We start from the raw sequence: 26,222 nt of genomic DNA on the forward strand, positions 1-26,222 counted from the left end.
TACCTTGTAGCTGTCCAGTCCTCCTTCCACTGGACCAAAAGTTCAATCCCTTTCTGTTACACCAAGTGTGAGTACAATCTTTCAACCTCTTGCAAACTGGCTCTCTCCCAGGCTCTTGTGTTCTGAGGCCCTGGCGTACCAGACACAGCAAGCTGACCACCTCAACACTCAATGTCTATTCTCCCTCTTCTTGGTAAGCGAATCCTGAATTCAATTGGAAAATCCAGACAGAGAAATAAGTTTTCTTAGCCTTTCTTGCATCTAAATGTGACCGCGTGACTAGATGTTGACCAAGGAGGTATAAATGGAAGGGAGGGAGATTCCTTCCTTCTTTTCCCTGCATGGAAAGCAAATGTAATGACTGGAATACACAGTAATCTTGAGAAGGAAGCCAAGATGATAGGATCATGGGTCCCTGATAGGATGGAACTCTTACCACCCTGGACTGCTAACTCTGGACTTCTTCTAATACTTCTTCTCAATACATCTCTATTTTTATATAAGCCATGTATCACATGCAGCTGAACCTAATCCCAACAGATATACTTTGGGAAACTCTTGAAGGGACCACTCTCAAATAGGAAGCATTCCGTGTACTAAGTACAATAGCAAATCCTCCGATTATGCAATTAACAATGACAACAGCTTATATTTTCAGTGCTCGGTGTGACCTTATATGTGGAGCTGGCGTGTCACCAAACAAACCCAGGGTAATGTATGTCTGGTAAGCATTTGTAAGGGTGCCATCCTTAAAGATGCTGGGAAGCTCAGAAATCACCTTTTTATTTAAATGATCACCAAAGTGCAGCGATGACATTGACAATGTTAGAGTTTTCAGTTGTGAGGACATAAAGCCATTCTTCAAGGATTTGTTGTTAACTGGTAAGACTTAGCCTTTTATTGTGTGCCTACTGTGTGCCAGGCACTATGATAAATACTTGCATAATCTCATTCAATCTTTATAAATACATACTATTATTCTCACTTAATGGATGGGCAAATAGAAGGGAAAAATTATTTACCCGAGGTCGTGTGGCAAAGCTGGATATCAAACCAAGGTCAGCCAGGTTTCAGAGCCTGTGTTATGAAATGCCATATGAGAGCATCTCCCATGTTCTTATTTTTCCAGAGAGACTTGACCATCCTCTAAATTCTCCACTGAGTCACGTCAGAATGGCAGTTCTTGCTTTTATAAATCAGAGGGCTGGCATCCAGAGAGGGCTGTGGCTCATCCTTAGGTAAGATCGGAGTACGTGGTGTCATGAGTTTGAACGGCAGGGACAAACAGCCAAAGCCATTCTCAGCAAATGGACTGGTTCTCCTGTAACTCAGTAGTGCAGCTCTCGAAATGGAAAGAAACATCAAGGCTTACTGACACTCAGTCTGGGAAATGAGAACCACCTTTGAGTTACAACAGACAGACACATATGTTGTTATATTTTAATCAGAATCGACATTAAGTGGCATAAAACATCTATCTCTTCGCTCTTCCCAATCTCATGAACTTAAAACTCAAATACAACACAAGCAGTTTTCAGAATTATTTTGGCGGCCTCCCCAGTCCCAAAGGAGATTAAAAAGTAATAATGTAAAAAAGTTAAGGTCAAGGTGTCCTAATATCACAGCTAATGACTAACCATTTGCTTACTGGTGGCTTCTGCTCCATCCTGAAGCCTGCTGAGTTTAACTCCATGTCAAACAAGTGGTTAGTGATTAGTTCCCTGGGTGACTGTCCCTGAAGGCAAGCCATGCTCTGGGGACACACTAGGCACTTTCAGTGGGGGTAGCTACTTCTTCCAGGTTGGGTACAATGTCTGGCTCTCAAAAGCAAGACAACGAATTTACAAACAGAATGTTCTGTGATTCTGTGCCCTTGGTGGTGGTGGGAGGGGTGGGGATTAAGCGCTGGGATTTCAGAGCATTCTCGAGCACATCTGTCCCAGATGTTCTGGAGGGAGATGTGGGTCGACGAGCAGGCTGTTTGATTCCCGCATGTGCCGTGGGCACCTGCACTCTGATTTTTAATCTGGCGCCCTGAGTGATCGCCCGTTGACACAGGGGTGCTGTCCATACTTAACAACAAGCGGCCTGGTGCGGGCACCCGCGATCATCAGCGCGGATGCTGACGCAAACCACCTGTAAGGCTGCGGGGGGCGCAGGCTGCGGGGCACCAGCTCCGACCACGGAGCATGCGTACCCCACGTGCGCGCAGCCACACCTGCTCAGGCCCTAATCTGCCTCATCCACGTCTTCTCCAGCGGTAGCTGCTTCTAAGGCTGCGAGGGCTTCGGCCACGGCCGCATCCTCGTCCTCCGCGTCCCTACCCGGCTCTCCCGCGGAGCCAGGTGCATCCTCCCACCCGGTTCTCCAATCGACCACGGGCGCGGCCTGAGCAGCATCCTCTGCTTCAAAGTAGACACTTAGGTCTTCTGTCGCCGCGGCCTCGCTTAACGAATCCCAACTTCTCTTCAAGGGGAAGGGCATGTTCGAACCGTGCTCCCCCACCCTGGGGGAAACTCCCGCCGGGGCTTCGTCGTCAGTCTGGCTCTTGGAAAGACAGTCCTTTTCTTCCGGATCAGCTTTGTCTACAGTGGAGCCCCGAAGGGGAGGGTAATCCGGGGCCGGTATCTGGAGGTCATGGTCTTGTACTCGCAAGGCAGGACCTTCTGCCCTGGAAGAAGCTCTGGGGTCCCCATTTCGGACGAGCTGGGTCTCTTGCGAGGCCGGCAGCACACTGTCCTGTTGTCCTTCCGGGAAGGGTTGAGTTGGGGCGACGCAGTGCGCGGTCCTGACGCAGGAGCCCCTGTCTCCCCGGTGGGGCCCATGAACCCCAGTGGGCTGCAGGGGGGCGGGGGCGGGGCCAATGCCATTGATGGCACTGCCAGCCCTGTCCGCACAGTATGCCCCCGCCGTGTCCCCCTGAGGAGGCGGTCCTGGGGGAGGCCAGTGGGGCTCCTGCCCGCCGCAGGCTCTGCCTCTGCTGGCCGTCCTCTTCAGGCCCTCGCTCTGCAGCTCGTTTTTGTGCACGAGGACTTGGCCGCTCTGTTTGCCTTTCAGTTTACCCGCGTCACCTTCATCCACCTTGTAGCTGTTCACCTCGTTGACATAGCCAGGGGAGGGCACTTGAACCGGATCAAAGAGATAGCTGGGGGTGACAAGGATGAGGGTCAGGCTAAACACGAATTCACTTTATTCGTTACTACCTTTATGAATAACTAGCTTCCATCACTAATATTTTCTCCTGCAGGCTCTGCCTCCTTCTACTATTCCTGTTAATTTCTGCGATTACTCCGTTAAGCCTATATGTGTGTCTAAACCAATTAGATAGAGTTGGGGTAAAGGAATAGAGCCTAAGAAGAGATCCAAGAGAGAAACAAAGTAAAGTACAAAGTGATTCATGGAGTTTAAAAGCAACCAAACAGGGAAATAAAACAAATGTCCAATAACAGGGGACTAAGTGGTTAAGCACATCCCCTTAATGGAATATCGTGCAGTCGTTAAAACAATAAATATGAAGTCTGGACTAACATGAATGATACTTCTAATATTTATTATGATAAATGTTTTTTGAATAAAGCCTACCATCACATTGTGATTACAATGGAATAGAACTGATACACACATACATATGACTAAATGGATACAGCCATATAGCTACAGATGTAGAACTAGAATAATAAAAAGTGTTATTTGCGAAGGAAGCAAATTAGTCAGGTTTTAGTTTGTGTAGAATTCTATTCATGGGATCCAAATTATTCTGAAATAGAATCTGGACAAAATTAAAAACACGTATGTGATGGGCGTGGTTTATTTTCAGCGACGCCCTGTCAGGCATCATCTCTGAAACCCAAGCTTTTCTTTGTGCTGAAGCTCTCTGGGGAACTGGAGAGTCAACTAAACCAAATCTGCTCTCAGAGCATTATGTCGTTCCCAACGTGCTCTGAGCGGTGAGCAAAACAAGTTAAAAAATCTAGGCCACATGTCCTCTTAAATGATATCAAAGCAGTTCCAAACTCATAATTTCTTAGCAATGGTGGTCATGCCCCAAGAGGGATAAATGCACGAAATCCATGCATGGTCTTTAGAAGGGCCCCCACGGGAATCCCAGATTCCTCCACTCAGAGGTTATTTTTTCAACATTACCTTTGTATCATTTTACAGCACCTGCACCCCATCTGGATTGTTTTTTGTTACCATCTGGAAAAGAAAGTTAAAAAGGAGAGAACACAGTGAATGACACGTGAATAGAAATTACGTTTGCTTTCTCTTCCTTAGATACTCCAAGTTCATCGAGTCACAATTTTTGGCAAAAGGACAACACGCGCGTCAGGGAGGCCATGGTTCCTGGGAACCCCTTCCTTTATACCAAATCGCGAATTCAGAGCTCTCAAACATCCACTCACACCGGTCTCTGCCAGGCCCTTTCGCCCACCCTGGGAGGTACCTGTGTCATCTCCATTCGGCAAAAGAGTTAACACAGGCTGAAGAATGCAAGGGGGAGAAAGGTGGGATTGAAAAGGATCTGTGCCATTTCCTAGCTCATCGCCTTGTGCTGGGGCCGCGGGAACCCAACCAGGGTGCAGCCACCGTGCCGCAGCGGGAGGTGTAGGAGAGAAGAGAGGACTCCTTACCAGGGGATTAGCTACTCAAGTGTTAAAGGACATCTGGCTACGGTGGCTGACCTGCGTGTTCCACAGTAGACACCCAAGGAGGTTACAGCTGCAGTCATCATGCCACGCTTACCCGGGACTAAACTGCACCTGTTCTGCCTTTCCCATGACTGGGCCACACCTGGCTCTGGGCCAAGGGCTCCACGCTCTTCCAGCTCAAGGACGGGCCCCTGGGGCCTCCTGGCAGCGGGTGGGTTCAGCTCTGTGCTGCTTTTATCTCCCACCTGCCCCTTTCCAAGTTTCGTGTTTCCTCTGACTCAAATCTTCCCTCCATGTAGAACTGATCATGTTGTTCGGATCTTTCCTCTGAAGAGCTGAAATGCTGGCGTGGAAGAACCTCTAAATCACTTCCCATTTCTAAAATCTACACCCTTTAAAAAGACAGGCCAATAACAGAATCCACAGCCCCGGTCTCTCCGTCCCTGTAAGATGTGCACGCTAGAAGAGGGAGAGATCATTCATCATTGGCCGTGTCGCTGCCTCCCCTGGCCTCTCTTCTGTCTTCGTTCAGTTGTGGCTGAATTCCCAGGATGCCCTTCACAACTGCTTCACAAGCCTTTACTCACACGAAAAATGACCAGTGCTCTCTCATTTTTTTTTTAAGTTTTTTTTTTTTTTTTTTTTTTTTTTAGTAATCTCTACCCCCCAATGTGGGGCTCAAACTCACAACCCCAAGATCTAGAGTTACATGCTCTTCGACTGAACCAGCCAGGCGCCCCATGACTGGTGCTCTTTAAAAGGTTATAGACGGGTAGGTTACGGAGCCTATGTAATCCACAAATAACCTCTTATGGAGTGCTGAAAAATGGCCCCCCAAAGATATCCCCATCCCAATCTCTGGAACTTGTGAATGTTACTGCTTATGACCAAAAAACAAACAAACAACAACAACACACAAAAACCCCAAAGTCTTGGGGTGCCTGGGTGGCTCAGTTGTTAAGTGTCTGCCTTCGGCTCAGGTCATGATCCCAGGATCCTGGGTTCGAGCCCCACGTTGGGCTCCCTGCTCGGCGGGGAGCCTGCTTCTCCCTCTCCCACTCCCCCTGCTTGTGTTCCCTCTCTCACTGTGTCTCTCTCTGTCAAATAAATAAATAAAATCTTTAAAAAAAAAAAACCACCGAAGTCTTTGCAGATGTGATCGTAGATTGGGAGTTGGGGAGATTTACTTGGATTACATGGTTCGAAGCCCAGCTTCTGACTGGCTGTATGACTTTAGGCCTCAGCTATTCCATCTGTAAATGGGACTAATCATATGTCTACCATAAGGAATTGTTGGCGATTATATGAGTTAATATTCATAAGAAGCACATACTTATTACTTGGACCTGTTTGGACACAGCATGTTAAAAAAAAAAAAAAGGGATGGAGGCCTTGCACCGAAGAAAGATAAAATCTAGTTGCCACCACACACACAGGAACAAACGCATTTACAACACCAAGTAATACTTGCTTTCTGGAATAAGGGCCAAATGGTATACTTCTATCAACTGTGGCACCGATTTAAAGATAGAAGCCCCAAGTGCCACAGAAGTTCCTCGGAGGGAGAGATCATTGGGAGCTCAGCCAGTAATTTGTGTGTACAAGCATTTCCTTCTTCAAAGCCCTCTCAATTAAATGACCCCGCTTCCAGAACCTGGAATTTTGTTCCCAGCCTCTGCTTCCACTTATGCCTATTTTCTGCTAATAATTCACAAATCAGCTGGACAAACAGGATAGATAACAAATACCACGTGCACCTCCTCCCCTCCATCAGTCCTGCTCCCCCTTTCTCCCCCCTCCCCCACCCTGCTCTAAAACTCTGCCCCCCTCTGCCTACTTGCAGTACTTTTATTTATCTTGGACTCCGTTTAAAAACACAATCAGTCAGGAGGATAGGTGGCAAAAAAGAAAAAAAAAAAAGTCAAAAAAAAAAAGGAGAAACCAGTCTTAGAAGTTTTTGAGAGAGGGCAGACTGTGGGTCATCATCACGTCATTGAAACCATCATAAAATATTAATCGTTGTAAAAATATCAGGAAGGTCAATTTGGGGATGGGGAGTTCAAGAGGTGTAGGAGGGGAAGGTTTTCAGGAAGGAAGGAGGGAAGGGAGAGAGAGGAAAGAAGGGAGGAGGTGAGCAAGGGGCAGGCCTTGAGCCACACCTTGGGTGATCAGGTCTCAGGCTGACCAAGGTCAACCGTGGGGAAGCCTGGCCCGGCTGCCGGCCCCATCCTCTGGGGCTGGGGCCTGGGGGCCACGGGCACCGAAATGCAACACCGCTGAGATTGAAGAGGCCAGCTCGAGAGCCACCTCGTCCTTGTTTCTTAAGAATTTACAAGCCACCTGGGGCTTTGAGGTGCCCTTCCTCCTCCCCCAGGAAAACCACAGGATCTATTTTTCTTCCAAAGCCACAGAATGTGAAGGATGTTTTGATGGCTTTCCCCTTTCAAGAACAGGTTTCTAGCTTGGCTTCTCCCCCGACGGCTGGCCTTTGGGGGCACACCACATGGGTTTCCTCCGGACCTGGTTTCCTACCTGAGGGCCATGCTCCGAGCCTCTCCGGCCCGCGGACACAGCCTCTTCCTGGTCAGGGCTCAGCCTTCTCTCACCTGCCCAGGGCTCTCCCTCCCCGGCAGCATTCCTTCCCTCACTGAGGCAACTCCCGCGTCCAAGGCTGTGTGACCGCTGACGGAAAGGGTGGGGACTAGTGTATTTACACCCAACCCCTGCTTGCCCCTATCTACAACTGTCTTCCTTCTGTTAAGATTCCTAGTAACAAATCCAATTGATTTCTCTTTTCCTATGTCCTTGCCACACCCACATCTTGCTTTGAGCGAGGAGCTCTCCCATGTCCAGGATCGAAAAGGGAATATTCCTTGCCTGGTGTGACACATGGAAATGGGGGGCGAGGGGCGGGGCGGGGGGCAGAATACATGCTCGTCTGAAATAAGACTGAGTTCAAAATGGGCAGTCTACCTGCTTTCTCTCAGCGCCCCCCCAGCCCCCCTTGACAAGGGCTAGCTTGAAGGCGAGAACTCAGCTGTCAGGGGCCTTTCATTACTTAGCAGAATCGGAATTTGCTTTCTCTTTGGAATATAAAAAAGCAACAGAGAAGCAAAGGGCAAATCCTTTGCAACCTTCAGCTGGTTTGCACAGGGGAAAAGCAAATACCATTAGGATGGGATGTCCATCCACCACAGGTGACTGGCCACTCCTGGAGTCCTATGTTGGGGGTTGACTCTGCCCCGTGTTTTGTGTTGAAGTTAAACAGTCCTGTGTTTGAGGATGGACATGCTAACACTCCGTCAGTTACTAGTCAAGTCTCCTTGCTGGAAAATCCTGTTCCACAGAGGGGGGGGAGGGGGGGTTGGGGGGAGTGGGGAGACGGGAAGACCACGGAGAGTCAGTTTTCTAACCAGGCAGAGACGCTGAGTATTCATCTGCAAGTCAAGAGATACAGGAAAAGGCTCAACCCAGTTGCCAAGGGCTGCCTTTGAATAGTGACGGTCCTAAAGAGTGACAGACGCAAAGGACAGGAACCAGCCAGCTCGTGAAGTTTCTACTGGCCAAATCTGGGACAATTAGAGCATCAAAATAGATATACTACTGATACAAAGGATTATAACCCACTGCATAAAACGAGGACCTGTGAATCCACCCTGATGGAAATTTAAAAAGGGAAAGTTCTGCCTTACAGGTAGGAAGCCAGCTCACACACACACACACACACACACACACACACACACACACACATGAGGAATCACGGGACCAGAAGGATCACCATCATAACAGGAACTGATTCAAGCAAGAATCATCAGTGGATGCTGAGACTAGTGGGCAAGGGTCTGAGGAGAACAGAATGGTTAGTCTCCAAGCATCTCCCCAGCACACGCTTAAGGTTCCAACAGTATCTGGGCAGTGGAGACACCGGACACAGGGCACCTGCATCCGATTACCAAAGGGAACACTGCCCGCACTCGGCAAGACTAACCAGCTCCAGGTGCCCCCGATGGGACGCCCAGAGAACTCAGCCTCACTTCTCTGGTTTTCCTGCCAAAACAACGTAACCTGGGTGGAAGAGTGAAGCAACGTCTGTGAAGCCCAAATGGAGGGGTATCCTGCAAAACAGATGGCCTGTACCCTTGAAAAAAAACGTACTAGTGCGAAAAACAAAGAGCGAGGAGCCATTCCAGATTAAAGAAGACTAAGGAGCTATGATGGCCAAATGAAATGCATGCGCTTTTTGCTCAAAGGTCATTATTGACACAATTGTTGAAATCTGAGTAAGGCCTATTGATTAGGTAACCGTATTAAGTCAATGTTAATTGCCTGATTTTGATCAATGCACTGGGGTATATAAGAGAACGTCCTTGTTCTTAGGAAATACACAGGGAAGTATTACGGAGGAAAGGGCATGGTATCTGTAATTTATTAAAATGATTTAGAAAAAAATTTGTGTGCGTGTGTGCATGTGTAGAAAGAGAGGATAAAGCAAATGTGGTAAATGTTAACTTTGGGGGACTGTGAGTGGAGGGTATATGAAGATTTTTGTACTTTTCTGACAGCTTTTCAGTAAACCTGATGTAATGTCAAAATGAAAAGTTAAAAGAAAAAAAAAGTGGGAAATTAAAAAAAAAGGCACCAACCTAATGTCAGCTCTTGTTCTGCGTATCCCTGGACTAGGAGGGACCACCGACGGGAAACTGCTGATATTAAGATACTCCCGCTAAGGAAGCACAGGGGATAAGGTTTTGGAAGGGAGCTCCCCAAGCCCACCGATTTTTTCTGGATTTAGTTATCCTGAGTACGTCCTGAAGACCTTTCCTCAATAGCCAGTCCCAGGCACCGCAGCGCCACAGGCCAAGAAGGTCTGGCTCCTGTCCTCCACTGCCATCTTCGAGGGGACGAGTGCTTTGGTGTCCTCTGCGGTCTGCTTCCCCTTCCATCCCCAGCTCCTCGCAGGCAACGCCTAACTCACGGCAGCATCCAGCTCACACGTGGCCCTTCGCACTTGCTATTCAAACGAAGGCATGCCGGGTGAGTGAGAGCTGTGAGTGAATTAAGGATGAGGAGGAGATTTTCTAGGTTATTCCGACAGAGGGCCTGCCTCTTCCCGTGATCGGACTACCCAGTGGCCCAAAACAAAGAGCCAAGCACAGGAGCTGAGAGAGATGGGTGGGCACACCCTCCCTTGGGCCATTCCCCAGGTCAAGGGCATTCGGCGCCGAGCGTTCTAGCCCTTGAGCCGTAGAGGATGCAGCGGGGAAGTGGTCTGAGTTGATTGAAGCTGGAATGCTTGGGAGAGAGACACAAAATAAAACGCTTAAATTTCCAGCTCCGTTTTGAAAAACCAACTCGCCAGTGTTTACAAAACAGCTGGGATTTCATGTAACCTGGGCAGCAAGTGAAGTTGACAAATATTTAGTGAGTGGTTTCTGGGTACTGAGCTCCTGGGCTCAAGAGGAATGAAGGATGATAATTGCCAGGTGCTGAAGAAATTGCTAGGTGCTTTATAGGATAGATATGAGATGGCCTGCCCAGCTTCACTGACTGTGCTGAATTCACAACAGAAAAGGGACAAGAAGCTAAATTCTAAGACCACTTAATCCATTTCCTCCTTTCTGGACAGCCTTTGAAAACTCTTGGTGTGTTTCTTTTCTCCTGAAGAGGCTAAGCTTGGGTGATTTTGGAGAACCTGAAAGACTATATGAGGACCTTTATTATCAGCGTCTATTTTATGCATTCTCAATAGTTGATGTGCGGGGCGCCTGGGCCGCTGAGTCCGTTAAGCGTCCGGCTCTTGGTTTCGGATCAGGTCATGATCTCAGGGTTGTGAGATCAAACCTTGAGTTGGGCTCTGCCTGCAGTGTGGAGTCTGCTTGAGATTCTCTCTCCCTCTCTCTCTCAAATAAATAAATAAATAAAATCTTCAATAGTTGATGTGCTACGGTATGTGTTAGCATCACCCAGAACTGGGTTTGATGGGATATTTATGTGCAGAGAGGTGTTTGTAGGTTTTTCCTCTCAGAAAGCGGTCCCTCGTCAGATAGGTTTGGGAACAGTAGAGATTAAAGGTTAAAGATGAGGGCACCTGGGTGGCTCAGTTGTTAAGCGTCTGCCTTCGGCTCAGGTCATGATCCCGGGGTCCTGGGATCGAGCCCCACGTCGGGCTCCCTGCTCAGCGGGGAGCCTGCTTCTCCCTCTCCCTCTTTCTCTTTCCCTGCTCATTCTCTCTCTCTCTCTCTCAAATAAATAAAATCTTAGGGCGCCTGGGTGGCTCAGTTGGTTAAGCGACTGCCTTCGGCTCAGGTCATGATCCTGGAGTCCCAGGATCGAATCCCGCATCGGGCTCCCTGCTCGGCGGGGAGTCTGCTTCTCCCTCTGCCCCTCCCCCCTCTCATGTGCTCTCTCTCATTCTCTCTCTGAAATAAATAAATAAAATCTTTAAAAAATAAATAAATAAATAAATAAAATCTTAAAAAAAAAAGATTAAAGATGAACACATTCGTGATTATAAAAAGAACTATTTCACTTTGCTGACATCAGTATTTACCCAAATTATTTGACCACAGAATTTTTCCCCCATAAAAGACTTATTAACAACCAACAAAACTTGTGTTTTGTGAAATATTTTGGGAAGAACAACGGTTGAAATGACAGTCCTAACTATCAGGGGGGAGTTTTGTGCCTCAAACTCGAAGTGTTATACCGTGTCTGGGGGGAACCAGCCCGGCCAAGTTACCTGTTAGCAATAGCTCGCTCACCAAGTGCAGACATGGGAAACTCTGTGGTCTCTGATTCCTCAGTTTCTTTATCTGCAAAAGGAGTCCCTGACCTCAAAGCTCTCCTCCAAATCTGATAACCTAAAAAGGTGCCTCAGTGAAGAAAGGGGACTTCCCTCATGACCCCCTCCTCCACCTCGTTTCCACACGGTTGTCCCCTTGAATACTGAGGCTGGGCAGGCACCAGTAGGACGCTGGTGCGGGCGCGGTTTCTCGCAATGGCTTGTAAACTACACCATGGCCAATACACCGCTGAGGTGTGTTTGGGTCCCGGGTCCACACTCGCCCTAGCCCAAGATCCTGACCAAATACAAAAAGCTTCCCCTCCTTGTCCTCCCTCAAGCCCCGAGTTTTCTGGCTCATTCCCTCATGCGTGAGGCTCTTTGGCAGAAGTCTCCTCAGCCTCTTTCCAGGGAGTCCCCGGGGGAGAGAGGGCATGTAACAGCAAAGCCCCTAGGAGGGGTGAGGACTCAGATCTCGGGGACCACCCTGCGAGAATGGGGGAGGCGCGGGCTATTGGGCTGGAGGTTGAGTTCTCAGGAGCCAAGGAATCAGTCAGTCTCTGAGGATGAAATGTCAGGGTTGAAATGGGTATTTCTTGATGAAGGGCTGCGCTGGGGCCCACTCAAATCATATTATTTAAAGGGCTGCCTCCTTGGTCTTTCCCAAGGCTGTCCTTGCCAGGGCGTTCACCCAAGGAGGGTGTCTACACTGCTCCCGCAGTGCCTCCATTGCATGAACTCGGAGGAACAAGCCAGGTCCTGGCCCCGTAACTTCACCACGGCTGGGGCCACAGGATCCTTGCTGTCTGTGTTAAATGCAGAAAAACAAGACTTTTCCAACTGCGAGGATGTCACTCCAATTTTCTCTCCTTGTGGTTCCGAGACTGGCAAATCGCAATCTCTCTGATGGATCTTAAAAACATTTCTATGGCCCTTCCTCCTACTCAAAATCTGACACCATTTTTTCTTTTCTGATGTGGTCGCTGGTGAGCTGTCCTTAAGACAGATGTTTCGTGAATGGTCACGGCCATTACACGGTGTCCCCGCTGATTCCACGGCTCTCCAAAGAACCCCTAGCGTGTACCAGGCACTGGACCAGGGTCTCCGGGCGCTCCCTGAGAGCACTTCTCGTCTTGAATGTGTGGTGGTGGTGGTGGGGTATATGTGTGGGGTGGGATGGGATTGAGACGAACGTTTGGGAAGACTCAGCACAGCACACGGGCATTTCAGCCTGGTGGGTAAAGGAGCAATCCAGGCTCCGAGGTGCCCGTTTCAATTCTCCCTCCGACACTTACCAGCTTTGTGACCTCGAGGCAAATTTCTCAGCTTCTTCAAGCTTCAGCGGACAAATCTGCAACATGGGAATGAAAGTGTGCCAGCTTGCCGGGATCGTTTTGAAAATTAAATGAGTCAGAAGTTTGTAAGGCATTTACTATAGTGTCTGGCATACTGCCAGCACTTATTAATACTTACAACAGGTCGTTAACGTTTCAGGGTTTACTATGCGTCAAGTAATGTTTTAGGAACTTTTTTTTTTTTTAGATTTTATTTATTTATTTCAGAGAGAGAGAGAGCGTGCATGAGAAGGGAGAGGGGCAGAGGGAAAGGGAGAAGCAGACTCCCAGCTGAGCCGGGAGCCCGATGTGGGCTCGATTCCAGGACCCTGGGATCATGACCCGAGCCGAAGGCAGACACCCAACTGACTGAGCCACCCGGGCGCCCCTGTTCTAGGAACTTTCATGTACTCATTCATTTTTTAACTTTGCAACAATCCTTTAAGGCGTGAACCACTGTTTTATAGATAAGTGGATATAAGTTAGACAGTGATACAGTATAGCTATTATTAATGCTGTTGTTCTAATTTTCATTATTATTAACATTTCCCGGCGTCTGTCTTGGTAGGTTCTGTTGGTTTCTGAGTCCATTGGGTTACACAACAAACAGCAGTTGGGGATCCAGCAGCTTCTGCAAAAGGGAACTGGATCCTCTTAATTTAGGCTCGGACAGAATTTTACAGGTGTGCTTGCTTCTGTGACCACCAGATGGCAGTACATGGCGGTTGTTTAATCTACACTGGAGGGAGGGACTGGGGATGGGAAAGGCCTTGGAGACAAGGTTTAGGGCATAAATAGTGTAGGTGCTTTGCCGTGTGGCAAAGTTAGGGAGTAGGTGATGTGGTGAATATTTCAGATAGCGGACTGTCACCTTTAAGTCCCGGTGGCCGTGGCACCACCACATGGCAGGGCCTCCTCCAGCTCTGGCCCTGCACGAGGAGGTTTATTCCGTAATCTGGCCACATCATGGTGGGGTCAAAAGGCTTCCGCAATCCTATAGAGACCACTGTTGACGCAGTGACTGCTCGTCAGATCCCCAGATCGGAGAGTCTGGGTTGCTCCCTCCCACCTGTAGTACGTCTGGACAATGATTCTGTGGCAGTGGCTGGGGAGGAAGGAACCTGTGGAGTATAGAGTTACAGTTCCTCCCCCCCAGGTTAGATATGATGCTGCTGGGCTGTCTATGTGGCTGTCCCTCCCCGTGGCCATCCCTGTGCTCCCCCCAGACCCTGCGGGCTAGCCCATGCGTGAGCTGGTTTTGGGGGCCCATCTTTTGGATGAGGGTATGTGGCCACGAACTAGGAAGTGAAGATAAGCCACAAAATAACACATGGATCAATTTGAACGTTTGGGGGGAAGAAGCTCATTATTTTTGCTTAAAAATAAATTCAAAATATTGTGTGTTTGAAAAGGCAAAAATTTGCATGAATTTTTGGAATTAAACAGAAGGCATACAGGAATTTCAAGTCTGTTAGTAGCTTGGGGTCAGCCGTACCCTTGGTGGGAACTGTTGTAGGGGAGAAGTTTGAGTAGCTCAGCCTTTATTCTCTGGAGTGCACGTTCCTAAGAGTGGGCTTCTCTTTGGAGATGTGACGTTAATTCATTACTGCATCAAGGCCGGGGTGTGCGTGGGGATCCTGGTGGCACTCAGCAGCAGAGGCATGCTCCACCTGGGTCTGGGTGGGGCCCATAACCCGCATTTTCTTTTATTTATTTATTTATTTATTTATTTGAGAGAGCGAGAATGAGAGAGAGCACATGAGAGGGGGGAGGGTCAGAGGGAGAAGCAGGCTCCCCGCCGAGCAGGGAGCCCGATGCGGGACTCGATCCCGGGACTCCAGGATCATGACCTGAGCCGAAGGCAGTCGCCCAACCGACTGAGCCACCCAGGCGCCCAATAACCCGCATTTTCTAACAAGCGCCTGACGCTGCTTTCTGAGGCCCCCACTTGGAGAACTGGTGCTTTACTGCTGTACGGATACCAAGGCAGGCCAGGCCTCTTCATTTTGGTCAGAAACTCATCCCCGTCATCACTGTTCCCAATCCCATCCCCAACTGGGGCAGTTTTCCAATCTTCTCAAGTTTCTAAAAACTTCGTTTTTCAGAATTTGCGTTTAAACACTTTCTAAATTATATTCGGTCTATTATCCATCTCTATGGGGGCTGTAACAGGGACAACTTAAAATAACCAAGTGTCTAGAAATATGGGATCAACTTGAACCTCCTAATGTTCACTAGTTGGGCAATAACTGGAACAAATCGACGACACGGGGCTGGCGCACTGCCTGTCTCGTCCTGCTGGCTCTGTGTCCTGGGCAGCGCGACGGGGAGGGGCCCCTGTCCTCTGCATCTGGGGGGGGTCCCAGCAATGGAAGGTGCTGGCAGAAGAGCAGAGACGGAAGATGGGAGGAGCCGGGGTATTTCTCCCCTCTCTCTCTCTCGCTGCTCGGACAGTATCCCGCCCATCCTGGCACTGGCCGTACCTCCCTCACTGCCCTCCATGGCTCCAGCTGCTGCCCCAGCATCCGGTTCTGCACCTCCCCCTGCGGTGCTCCTGTCTTCCTGCCTTGACCACCTCTGTGTTGCCCCACCGGTTGGTTTTCCAGCTCTGCAATTATCTGCATAGCCCGCTGACTCTAATTTTCTTCTGTTTGAAAGGAGAGGTTCCTGTTTCTGAGCCTAATACAAACAGTATCCTGGTCAAAGGCCTTCTCGCTACGCTACTAAAGAATATACGGCAACAGCATTGGACTCTGCAAAAACTGGTATTCTCGAACATACATGTTGTTGCTTGCTGCGCGCCTGACACAGGGCGGGCCATGGGGGATGTCAGTGGTGGCTGGGGAAGGGACTTAAGCCCCTCCATCACCTCCAGCAAGTTCTCTTCCCTTTCTCACCACAAATCAGTCTGTTTCCTGTACAATGTAACTTCCTTACAAGCCTCCTATCTTCCCTTCCCAAGCTCTCAAGCCCCTCCTATATCTACATAGGGGTATTCTAAAACTGCCATTGGAGAAGGAATCGGGGCATAAGGACTTTCATGCTGTTTTTAGTAATCTCACGAAAATACTCAACGTCACTGATGGGTGTGGGTGATGGTGATTAATAAATAAGCTTATAGATGTTCTTTACGGCTGGTAAAATAAGGAAGTTGTTCCCTATTATTAGTACAGGCACTGGGCCATATTGACCCACTCCGCATCATCAATATAGTGTCAGGAAGCGGATTTGTAATATGCCCCTAGATGCTTCAGTGAGGCTCCAAGTCAACAGCTCAAGACAAATACCTAAAACTCTTAGCGGTGGTAATCCAGATATCCGCCGTGCTTATTAAAGTGCTTTTGAAGTATACGTTGAGGAACTCAGTGCAGATCATCACAGACAGCTCTGAGAAGAAAGTGACTGGGACCATACAGAGATCTCAACTAATATCTACATAACCTCATTGAAAATAACAGATTTTCACCAATCATGTGGAATTAGATGTTTTTCCCAAATTCTGCTCCTTGGGTAGAATCTTGTTGGCTGATGAGCCAACAGACGATGCCATTGAAAACCAAACCAAGTGCGCTATTCAGGAATAACCACCACGGCACCAAGATTCAGACCCTACTGAAGATGGGGGGCGGGGAGACCATGACCTTCTGAACAAGTGCATTTTGGAACATCTTCAGATAATAGAAGTATAGTTTATTCGAGAAGATTTTAAAAATCTGAAATGAAGATGATGTGTTTTCATTTATCACGTGCAGTTCTCTCTCTTTCTCATGTGCGATCAGGGGACCCCCTTCCGGCATACTCTTGACCACCATGGTAATGGTATCATCGGACAAAACTCATCTCGACTCAGTTTGCTGGGCTCATCTACTGACTTTGGTTCAAGCTGCATAGGAAGGTCAGCATCACCCTTCTTTAGTAGGGTATCTGCTTGGAAACATAAGAGATGGCCTTGGCATCAGCACATGGTTGCTTTCATTTTCCTGGCCACATTACCAGAAGGACCGGTCAAAGAACATGTATAAAATCATAAAGGGGGTCTAAGAGAAGAGGAGAAAGAACCTGAAAATCCAGTATGCAGAAGACAGTCTAGTGATGCAATTATGGGAACGGGCTCTGGAGTCAAAATCTGGATTGGCCTGTTGAAAGCTGGGTGATCTCCAGTGAGCCATTTAACTTCTGAGTTTGCCAGCCATCGGATGGGGAACACAGTAACATGTAATCTCACAGCATCCCTATTAAGATCATGTGATTTAGGGGCGCCTGGGTGGCTCAGTCGGCTAAGCGTCTGCCTTCAGCTCAGGTCATGATCTCAGGGTCAAGCCCCCGAGTCTGCCTCTCCCTCTCCTTCTGCCCCTCCCCCTGCTCATACTCTCTCTCTTGCACTCTCTCAAGTAAATAAAATCTTAAAAAAAAAAAAAATCACATGATTGAAACATGGTGATGGGCCTGGCGGAGTGTGTCTGGCAAGCAGGAGGTTCTTAAATGTTGACTGCTCTCATGTTCATGGTCATTGTCTGTGAGAAGATTCTTGAACTACGGGCTGCTATTTGTGTTTAGACACTGTGAACAGAATTTCTGAGTGATGTTCTGACCGAATCCTCCCTGGAACTGCATGGGAATCAGGGCGCATCTCCAACACACAGTATGCCTCCTATTTGGGAAATAGCTTTATTTGGGAGTGGGGAGAAGTCTGGAAGAAACGTGAAGCATTTAGAAAAAGCTAAGTTCTGGAAATGACGAGGAAGCCTTAGAGGAGGCGATGTGAACCGAAGTTTATAGGGTACGGCCGGTCTTGTACAGATAATGACAGCTTTTAAAGCAAGCATAGCTCAAGGCTAGATGCTTGGATCAACTAGCTTATGTAAGTCCCAGTATCTTAGAGTGCCCAAACTGCAAAGAATCTTAGAGAACATGCCACTCAGTCACCTCATTTTATAAATGTGCTCTGGACTCAAGGCTGGAAGCATGAACTGGTCAGAGGACAAGAAAAAACAGATGGTCCCGTATTTTAGATGACCTCTCCATACGCAGAACTGAATCCTCAAGGTTTCTTTGAAGTAGAGTAAAAATAGTTTGTGCACTTGAAGAGACTGAACATGGTTCTAAGGCCTCAGTTAACCCTCAGCACCTAACTGGGGGCAGCACATTCTGCTAGTTCTTAGGACACAAAGAGAGAAGATCTCTGCTGTTTGTTAAAGGGCTTGCCACCCACTCAGGCAACATATATTTTCTGAGCACCTATTACATGCCAAGTACTGAATTCAATCTCAGGGATCTGGAAATAATTTTACAGTCTAGCAAAGGAAAAATGTGTAAGTATCATACAAGCATGGGGCGCCTGAGTGGCTCAGTCGGCTGAGCATCTGCCTTCGGCTCAGGTCATGATCCCAGGGTCCTGGGATGGAGCCCCGCATCGGGCTCCCTGCTCAGCAGGAAGCCTGCTTCTCCCTCTCCCACTCCCCCTGCTTGTGTTCCTGCTCTCGTTATCTCCCTCTGTCAAATAAATAAATAAAATCTTTAACATACAAGCAGATGACTAGTCTAGTGTTAACACGACTGAAATGCGTCACCCAGTCTTACATAAGGAGCACCTGAGTAATCTTGGGAAGATTAAGAAAGGCTTGTGGGCAAAGGTGAGCAGATAATGGTGCTGGTGGAGTTCTGAACCACATTCCAGGGGGAAAGCAACATGAAGGCAGGAATGCTGCCTCTTACACTGTCTCTCTTGGACCCACCCTCTTCTCTCCGTGTGCATGGCTACTGCTCTGCCCGTAACATTATCCTCCTGTCACCTGCATCCACCCAATACACTGGCCATATAGAAGTCACGTGGTCTTTTTAGGACACAAATCTTTTTTTTTTTAAAGATGTCATTTATTTACTTGAGAGAGAGAGAATGAGAGAGAGCGAGTACATGAGAGGGGGGAGGGCCAGAGGGAGAAGCAGACTCCCTGCCGAGCAGGGAGCCCGATGCGGGACTCGATCCCGGGACTCCAGGATCATGACCTGAGCCGAAGGCAGTCGCTTAACCAACTGAGCCACCCAGGCGCCCTAGGACACAAATCTTAACCGTATCACTCTCCCTGCCCATAAAACTTTTCAAAGTTGCCCAATGCCCTCAGGATATTTAATAACATTTAATAATGATGATGATGATGATAAAAATATCAAACTTACATACAGCTTCCTAGGTACCTGGTGTTAATCTACTTGCTTTATGGGTCTAATTGATCCCCATTATTTGTGGATTCCATATTCTAATTCATCTAACCTGCTAAAATTTATTCGCAATCCCCAAATGAATACTCACTGTGCCTCTGCAGCCACTTGTGGACATGGGCCGAGTGGCAAAACGTCTGAGTTGTCTGACGTGCACATTTCTAGCTAAGCTCAAACAAGGCGAGGATGTTCCGCCATCTTGTTTCAGTTCCTCATAGTGTAAATCTTTCAGTGTGAAGACTTAGTTGGGTCATGCTCATCTCACATGTTCTAGAATTGTATCCCGAAACAACACAAGTAAAAAGGAAATAACGAAATTCTACTCAAACCTGAATGAAGCCAGAAAGAGACATACCTCAGGGATTGCTCGGTTTACTGGCTTTAATGTTTCGGCCAATAAAAACTGTAGTGAAAGACCGAGTAATAGAAAATTTAATGGAAAATGGAAAGATTGCTTTTCCCAAAGCATAAAGAAGAAAATTGCTTACCTGCTGTGGAGATTGTCCATTAGGTTTCTCTCGAAGTTTAACTTCTCTTCCTGCAACAACAAAAAAGTTGCAAATTGAGTCTCCAAGTTGCCTCCTGTTCCCAGCCGAGTTGCATCTTGACAGTGACAGCAGGCAGCATGTCCTGAGGGGTTGCTAGGCAGCGATGTGGGGGAAAGGAGTTCCTGGCCCAGAAAGACAAGTGTCTTGAAACCTGCCAGGTCTGGGTCTGCAGCCCTAGCTGCTGACAACCAGCAATCAATGAACAATCCACCCAAACTTCAGTGTTTTCTTTTATAAAATAACGTTGTAGTGAAATTTAAATGGCGCAACATGTAAGCAGTCTATCACGTGCTGGGCATACTGGAATCGTTCAATAATGGAAAACTATAGTTGTTATTTAATAAACATCACATGACAACACACCTCTTCTCTCCTGGGTGAAGTTTCAACTAAACAGAAAAATAATTCAAGGAATTTGCTTCCTGGAGACATATCAAAGTTTCAATGAATACATGTACAATATTTTAATAAAATACATAATTTAGAAAATAGCTTTGCTTAGTGAAACTAATAATATGTAAGATTTGAGAAAGTACAGCTAATCTTCAGATTTTTACCAACTTCTGTGATTATTAGAATTCACTTATATATAGATACAACTTTTTCAAGAAATGCTCTTAGCCCATTTCTAAGTAAATCACTTCTTGAAATCATTAATTCTGCCTCAAATTTGTCATGCAATATCGGAATGGTTATATACTTTTGGTAATTCATTTTCATTTTCTTGTCAGCAATGTGTTTTCACTCAGCATTATTTCTTATTGTTTAATAATTTGTTAAAATGGAATACATTGCCCAAATGTCACATGATTCTATTATTCTTTTTTTTTAAGATTTTATTTTTCTGAGAGAGAGAGAACACGACCAGGAGGAGGGTCAGAGGGAGAAGCAGGCTCCCCACTGAGCAGGGAGCCCGATGCGGGACTCGATCCCAGGACCGTGGGATCATGACCTGAGCCAAAGGCAGATGCTTAATGGCTGAGCCACCCAGGTGCCCCATGATTCTGTTATTCTTAGTTTTTACCACAGTGTTCATAATTCAACTCAAATATCACTTGGTAAGGAAGACACGAGAAAGGCAAGCTCTCAGGGAGCTAGCCATCTGGTTGTGGAGGGCAAGGAGACCAGAAGAGGTTACAAATCACTAAAATGTTATGCCGGGTACAAATAACACCATCAGAGGTGCGCAAACAAAAGGCCTGCGGGGGGGGGGTTGGATAGCTGGGGCCAGCAGCACTGAAGTAGGCATTCACTGAAATTTGAGAGAAACCGTGGTAAATGGAAACATAACGACGGTGAGATGAGGTGGGAGGGCCTTTCAGATAGAGGGAACATGACAAAGAGGAGACCGGAAAGGGTGGAGTATTATTTAGTGAACAAATCATTGAATTCCTACTGTGTGCCAGGCACCAGGAAACTGCAGTGAATGGGACACCGTGTTGTGTGCCCTATAAAATGACAGCCCTATGTGCAAGACAGGGAATATTCTGGATTGCTTGGTGTTTAAAGAATTTGGAACTTGCCATGTGGTTGGTAGACTTGCCATGTGCCAAGTGCATCGTAGGAAGCCAACGGGATGTGGCAGTAGGTTGTAGGGACAAAGAGGGGAGGGCTAGAATCAGGATGATTTGGAAGGCGTGTTAAGAAGCAGTTAGGTTCCTAAATCTCTTTCTGCCCGCCCAGCTTTTGGGGTGGGTGCCACTCTTTATCTCATCCAAAGAATGTAAGCTAGTTTGTTTGTTTGTTTATTTTTATTTAAAAAAATTTTTTTTAAAGATTTTATTTATTTATTTGACAGAGAGAGTGAGCACAAGCAGGGGGGAGCAGCAAGCAGAGGGAGAGGAAGAAGCAGGCTCCTTGCTAAGCAGGGAGCCCGATGCGGGGCTCAATCCCAGGACCCCAGGATCATGACCTGAGCCGAAGGCAGACGCCTAACCAACTGAGTCACCCAGGTGCCCCAAAGAATGTTAGTTTAGTGTCTGCAAAGGGTAAGGCAGGGTTTCTGGACTAGGAACATAGTAGAGAACACACAGCAGCGGGCAGGGGTGCTGAATCCAAAACTGGGGGTTAAGTGAACATACGCACATGCAGCTCTGACAGCCTCAGCATGCTCCTCTCCTTGGCTCTGGGAATGTTGGCACTCACCCTCCAGCTGTCCTCCAGACATCTGAGGAAAGTCTCGAACAGGAAAGACAGACGGAAAGCACCCAACCAACCAACGAACCAACAAAAAAGCACTTGAAATGAAAAGTAGGGAGAAGAAAACTAAATTGGAAATTAAAACAAGACAACGGGGGTGCCTGGGTGGCTCAGTCGGTTAAGCGTCCGACTCTTGATTTTGGCTCAGGTCATGATCTCAAGGTGGTGAGATCGAGCCCCTCGACATCGGGCTCCGCACTCAGCAGGGAGTCTGCTTGAGATTCTCTCTCTCCCTTTCCCTGTACCACTCCCCCCCCCACCACCTGACTCTCTTTCTCTCTCTCAAATAAATAAATATTATGAAAAATTAAGAACAAAGATGAATATTTCAATAAAGAATCTGGAAGAAAAAGATGAGGAAATCTCATATAAAGTAGCAAAACAGATAAAGACACAGAAAATCAAATAGAAAAGATGAAAGAAAATTAGAGGACCAGTCCAGGAGGGCCAACATCCAAGTAATAAGAGCTCCAAAAAGAAAGAACAAATAAAAGGAGGGGAGGAATTCATCAACAAAGTAATCTGAGAAAATGTCACATAACTGAAGGAGTTTCTAGATGAAAGCACTCACCAAGTGCCCACCGCAATCAATAAACACAGACTCAACACCAAGACACACCATTGTGATATTTCAGAACTGGAATCCTATACAGGCTTCTAAGAAAGAGAAAACCAGATCATATTCAAAGAGTTGGGGATCAGAATGGTCTTAGGCTCCTTAAACATGCACACACACACACACACACACACCCATTCTAAACCAGGCCAAATGACCAATTAAGTGAGAGGGTCGGATAAAGACATTTTCAGATATGAAAGCTCTCAAAAAATTTACCATTCACACTCTTTCCCCTTCTGTGAATGAAACTATTGGAAAACGTAACAAACAAATGAAGGAGTAAACCAAGAGGGGAAAGTAAGGGATATAGGAAACAGGACATTATACACAGGAGAGGGACAAACGTGTCCCCAAGGATGATGGTGGCTGAGATCCCAGAATGCCAGCAATGGACACAGCCACAAGGACAGCTTGTTCAGACTGGACAAGGCAAGAAGGCTCCGGGCAGTTTTCTTTTAAGAGAGGAAATCAATAGAATCACTTAAGGATCCCCTTACATACAATAAGAAAAGAATTTGGGGGTTGAATCAGTGAAGTATGCAGAATACTGAACAAATGAAAAAATGAGCCATTTGTGACCCCAGAGAAAAAGCTAGGTGGGAAGGGAATTATAATTCTCTACCTGGACTGGCTGTGACCAGCATTTACAGAGTTCTAACAGATACTAGATATTCACACCAAACTAAAACTAGAGGAGGTACACAGTGGGGATTGGGAACATGTCTTATGTGGGGTAGGGGATGGAAGCTGAATCAACTTCCATAATGGAAGATAACGTCTAAACCTGAAAAGAAAACCAAGACATGGTAAGAGAAGCATTCATTTAGAGAAACAGAGGCAAATAACCCAAATAATCAGCTAAAAAAGTGATTTTCAGAAAAAAGAGGGTTTTCCTTGGAAGAAAGAAAAGTGCGCTCACAAGTGGGCAGTCGGGGCTTCATTTGAAGATGGGGGAATCAGTCTAGTCATAAGAGCAAAATCTCAAGAGAGGGTAAACTGGTCGCAAGCAGTAAAAACGATGCTTTTGAGAAAGTCGAGGCATATCCATTTACTTAACCTATACTAATTATTTAACATCTGGTACTGTGGGCCAGGCCATGTGCTAGCAGATGATCACAGCAAACTGAGTAAGACATAAAGCTTATAACCTAGTGAGGTGGGCAAAACCTAAGTAATTATGACCCAGTGATATGCTAGAGCTTATTATAGGCAAAGGATAATGAAAATGTAGGGACCAGCAATCAACGTTTCAGAATATTCTAGAACTGTGTGTCCAATCTGGTAACTACTGGCCACGTGTGGCTACTTAAATTACTTAAAATTAAATACATTAAATAAAAGTTCAACTCCTTGGTTACACCAGCCAGCCAGGTTTCAAGTGCTCAAAAGCTACTATATTGGGCAATGTAGACATAAAACATGTTCTTCATGGCAGAAAGTTCTATTGGATGGTGCTGATCTAGAGGTTCTTAAATGGTTCAAGTACATTAAACCCCTGAAGGGATCACATTCCATGGGTCTATTAGTAAATAAAGCTTTGCAGAGCTTGATATTTAACCAGCTAAGTTATCTGAACACGGAAAGGAATTTTTACTCTGTTAGAAGTTTAGTTTTCAACTGGAGCCACTTGGGGAGCTAGTAAAGGTTATTTCTTACATGTCCTGATCCTGTTTGACCACGCACAGATGTTGGGAGCAAATGCTGCTGGTGACCAGACTGAGTCTTTGGGAAAACACTTTTGCTTGGCAGAAGGAGGGGAAAGTTCTGGAGAACGCAGAAACTCCCGAGTTTGAATTTTGGCACCCTACTTGTTAGATTGGTGGCCTCGAGCACATCTCTCAACCCCTCTGGGCCTTTGCTTTTTTAGATGCGAGGAGCATAAAGGAAGCATGGATCAGGATAAGCAGGCGGCAGGAACCCAAAGATGGCAGCCTCCATTCTTCTCACTGTCCTTAATCTCCAACAGGCACTAAGCAGGCTGCTGAGGAGGGCCCCACATTGGAGAAGAGGGCTGGCTCTCCTCATTTCATCGCATCAACTGCCCCGTTCCCTGGCTTTTGTTAAAGGATCGATCATTGACCAGGAAGGAAGTACCTATAACAGGAAGGGGAATTTCTGTTCGAAGCAGGACAAAGAGGAGGAGGAGGAGGAAGGGCACTGACATTTATCAAAAGCCCAGGACATACCAGACCCAGTGGCACGTATTCTATGTCCTTCTAAAAATCCTCTCGAGGTCTAGGAGAGTGGAAGGAAGTGAGGAAGGGGGCTGGAAGCGAAGGCTTGAGGGTGTTGGAAAGACAGCATGGTGGGACATAAACCGACCAGGGATGGGCCGCAGTTCCGTGGGGAGGGACTGACTGCCATGGTAAGGGCCCCACCTGATGAGACCTTCAGTTCATAGTAACAAGCGGGGGCAGCATGTTGGACTCACTGGTGGGCCCAGAGCAGAGGTGGCAAGTAGAGGTAGCTGAGGTGAGCCAAGCCAGCCCGTCTCTTAGCCGCAGACGGGTCTTTGCTCAGAGTTTTTACTACGTGGTGGACCGTCCATCCCTGTTATCTTCTTTAACTTCCATGAGGAGAAAAACAAAGTTGCTTTCCAAGTGGAGTTAAACTCTAAATATGATAAGCCTGAGTTGGCACCAACACCGGCTGCAAGAATTAACTTTTCCTGGTAATTTGTAAGTGCATTCAGGTCTGTTTTCGGGTTTTCTTTTAAGGGTTTTCCCTACCCCCACCCCCAGGCAGGGCCAATATGGGAATAGAAAGAAAAGATCTCCAGCTGGGCTCCTTTCTTCGAACAAGCTTTGCAACATCTTCCTTGGATGCAATTCAGCTGGGGCCTTCCCTGTGTTCCAGAGGAATTTCTGCGTCCTCACACAGGGGCCCTTTGTTGTCTGAGGTTATGAGAAGTTAACCAGGACTTCGCACAAGGAAATATCTTTTCCTTGTGTGAAGCAGTGATCAAAGAGGAATGTCATTTAAACCAAAAACTGAAAAGAAAACAAAAACAACAAAAAACCACCCCAAAACAAAAAAGCAAAAAAAAAAAAAAAACAAAACACCCCACACCAAAACCATGATTTATATCTAGAATCTCTACAGAAAAAAGACCCGAGTTACCTCAGTAAAGCACAATCATCTACGTATAGAGTGTAAAATTAACTCATCTATTGATGGATTTTAAAGCTTAGTCCTTGGTACAAATTCTAGGTACTATTTTTAAGTATAAAAACTTTTTTTTTCTTTTGCATCTGTTCTGCTCACAAATATCTCCAATCCTTCCAAATGCTTTAAGAAGTTTTTCATTAAAAAATGAGATGTACTTTTGTATTTATACATATTCATATAATGTACATATATAAAAATAGATATAATGACACAGACATATAAGCACACAAAATTTGGGAAGAGTGCAAAAAAATGTCAGCAATAATCATAGCAACCTAACCCTGTGTTACGTGTTCATTTTCTCCCCCAGGATTTTAGTTTATGTCCATTTACAGACTGATTTTACACAATATATAAATAACTTCACGCCCTGTTTTCACTGAACATTTTGTTTCTAGCCTTTCTCATGACAACACATAACGTCCATAATGATTGTTTTAAATGGTGCAAATCATTCCGAGAGCGACCCTCAGCCAGTTAATTAAACATTCTTCTCCAACACTTAACATTTCTGGAACTTCCCATTTTTGGTAAAGTCACCCTCCTTGCAGTTTCCAAGTTTAAAGTCTACAGTGCTGACTATAAGCATGACATAATTATAATGTGTGAGATGATTTTGATTTTCCTTGCCTTTCCTTTTTAAAACTGTCTTCTGATCTGAGGCAAAGATGACCCCATAGGACCCAGCGGTTAGAGGCCAGCCAG

At 46.6% G+C, this 26,222-nt stretch overlaps 1 protein-coding gene across 3 annotated transcripts; it reads right to left on the reverse strand.

Moving 5' to 3' along the window:
- Positions 1–767: 767 nt before the first annotated feature.
- On the reverse strand, positions 768–19,524 carry CUNH4orf19 (chromosome unknown C4orf19 homolog). 3 transcript variants are annotated; one of them, XM_035005159.1, is made up of 3 exons: positions 19,472–19,524; positions 4,144–4,197; positions 768–3,145 (listed from the first exon to the last, which is right to left on the reverse strand). In XM_035005159.1, exons 2-3 carry the CDS (start codon positions 4,173–4,175, stop codon positions 2,230–2,232), a joined length of 948 nt encoding a protein of 315 aa, XP_034861050.1. In that variant the 5' UTR covers positions 4,176–4,197; positions 19,472–19,524; the 3' UTR covers positions 768–2,229. The 3 variants fall into 3 exon arrangements, with proteins under 3 accessions (XP_034861050.1, XP_034861052.1, XP_034861051.1); XM_035005161.1 differs by lacking the exon at positions 19,472–19,524 and adding an exon at positions 12,726–12,974; XM_035005160.1 differs by lacking the exon at positions 19,472–19,524 and having other exon boundaries at positions 4,144–5,243.
- Between the last annotated feature and the right edge of the window lie 6,698 nt (positions 19,525–26,222).

This window comes from Mirounga leonina, unplaced genomic scaffold (genome assembly GCF_011800145.1).
Source record: "Mirounga leonina isolate KUSES-001 unplaced genomic scaffold, KU_Mleo_1.0 Mir_129, whole genome shotgun sequence".
NCBI classification, from domain to species: domain Eukaryota; kingdom Metazoa; phylum Chordata; class Mammalia; order Carnivora; family Phocidae; genus Mirounga; species Mirounga leonina.

Excerpts from the sequence above, each read along its gene's own strand:
- CUNH4orf19 (XM_035005159.1), bottom strand. The coding sequence starts at position 4,175 with ATGGGGTGCAGGTGCTGTAAAATGATACAAAG. Across the intron at positions 3,146-4,143 it reads TGCTGTAAAATGATACAAAG|CTATCTCTTTGATCCGGTTC; the intron begins GTAATGTTGAAA and ends TGTCACCCCCAG.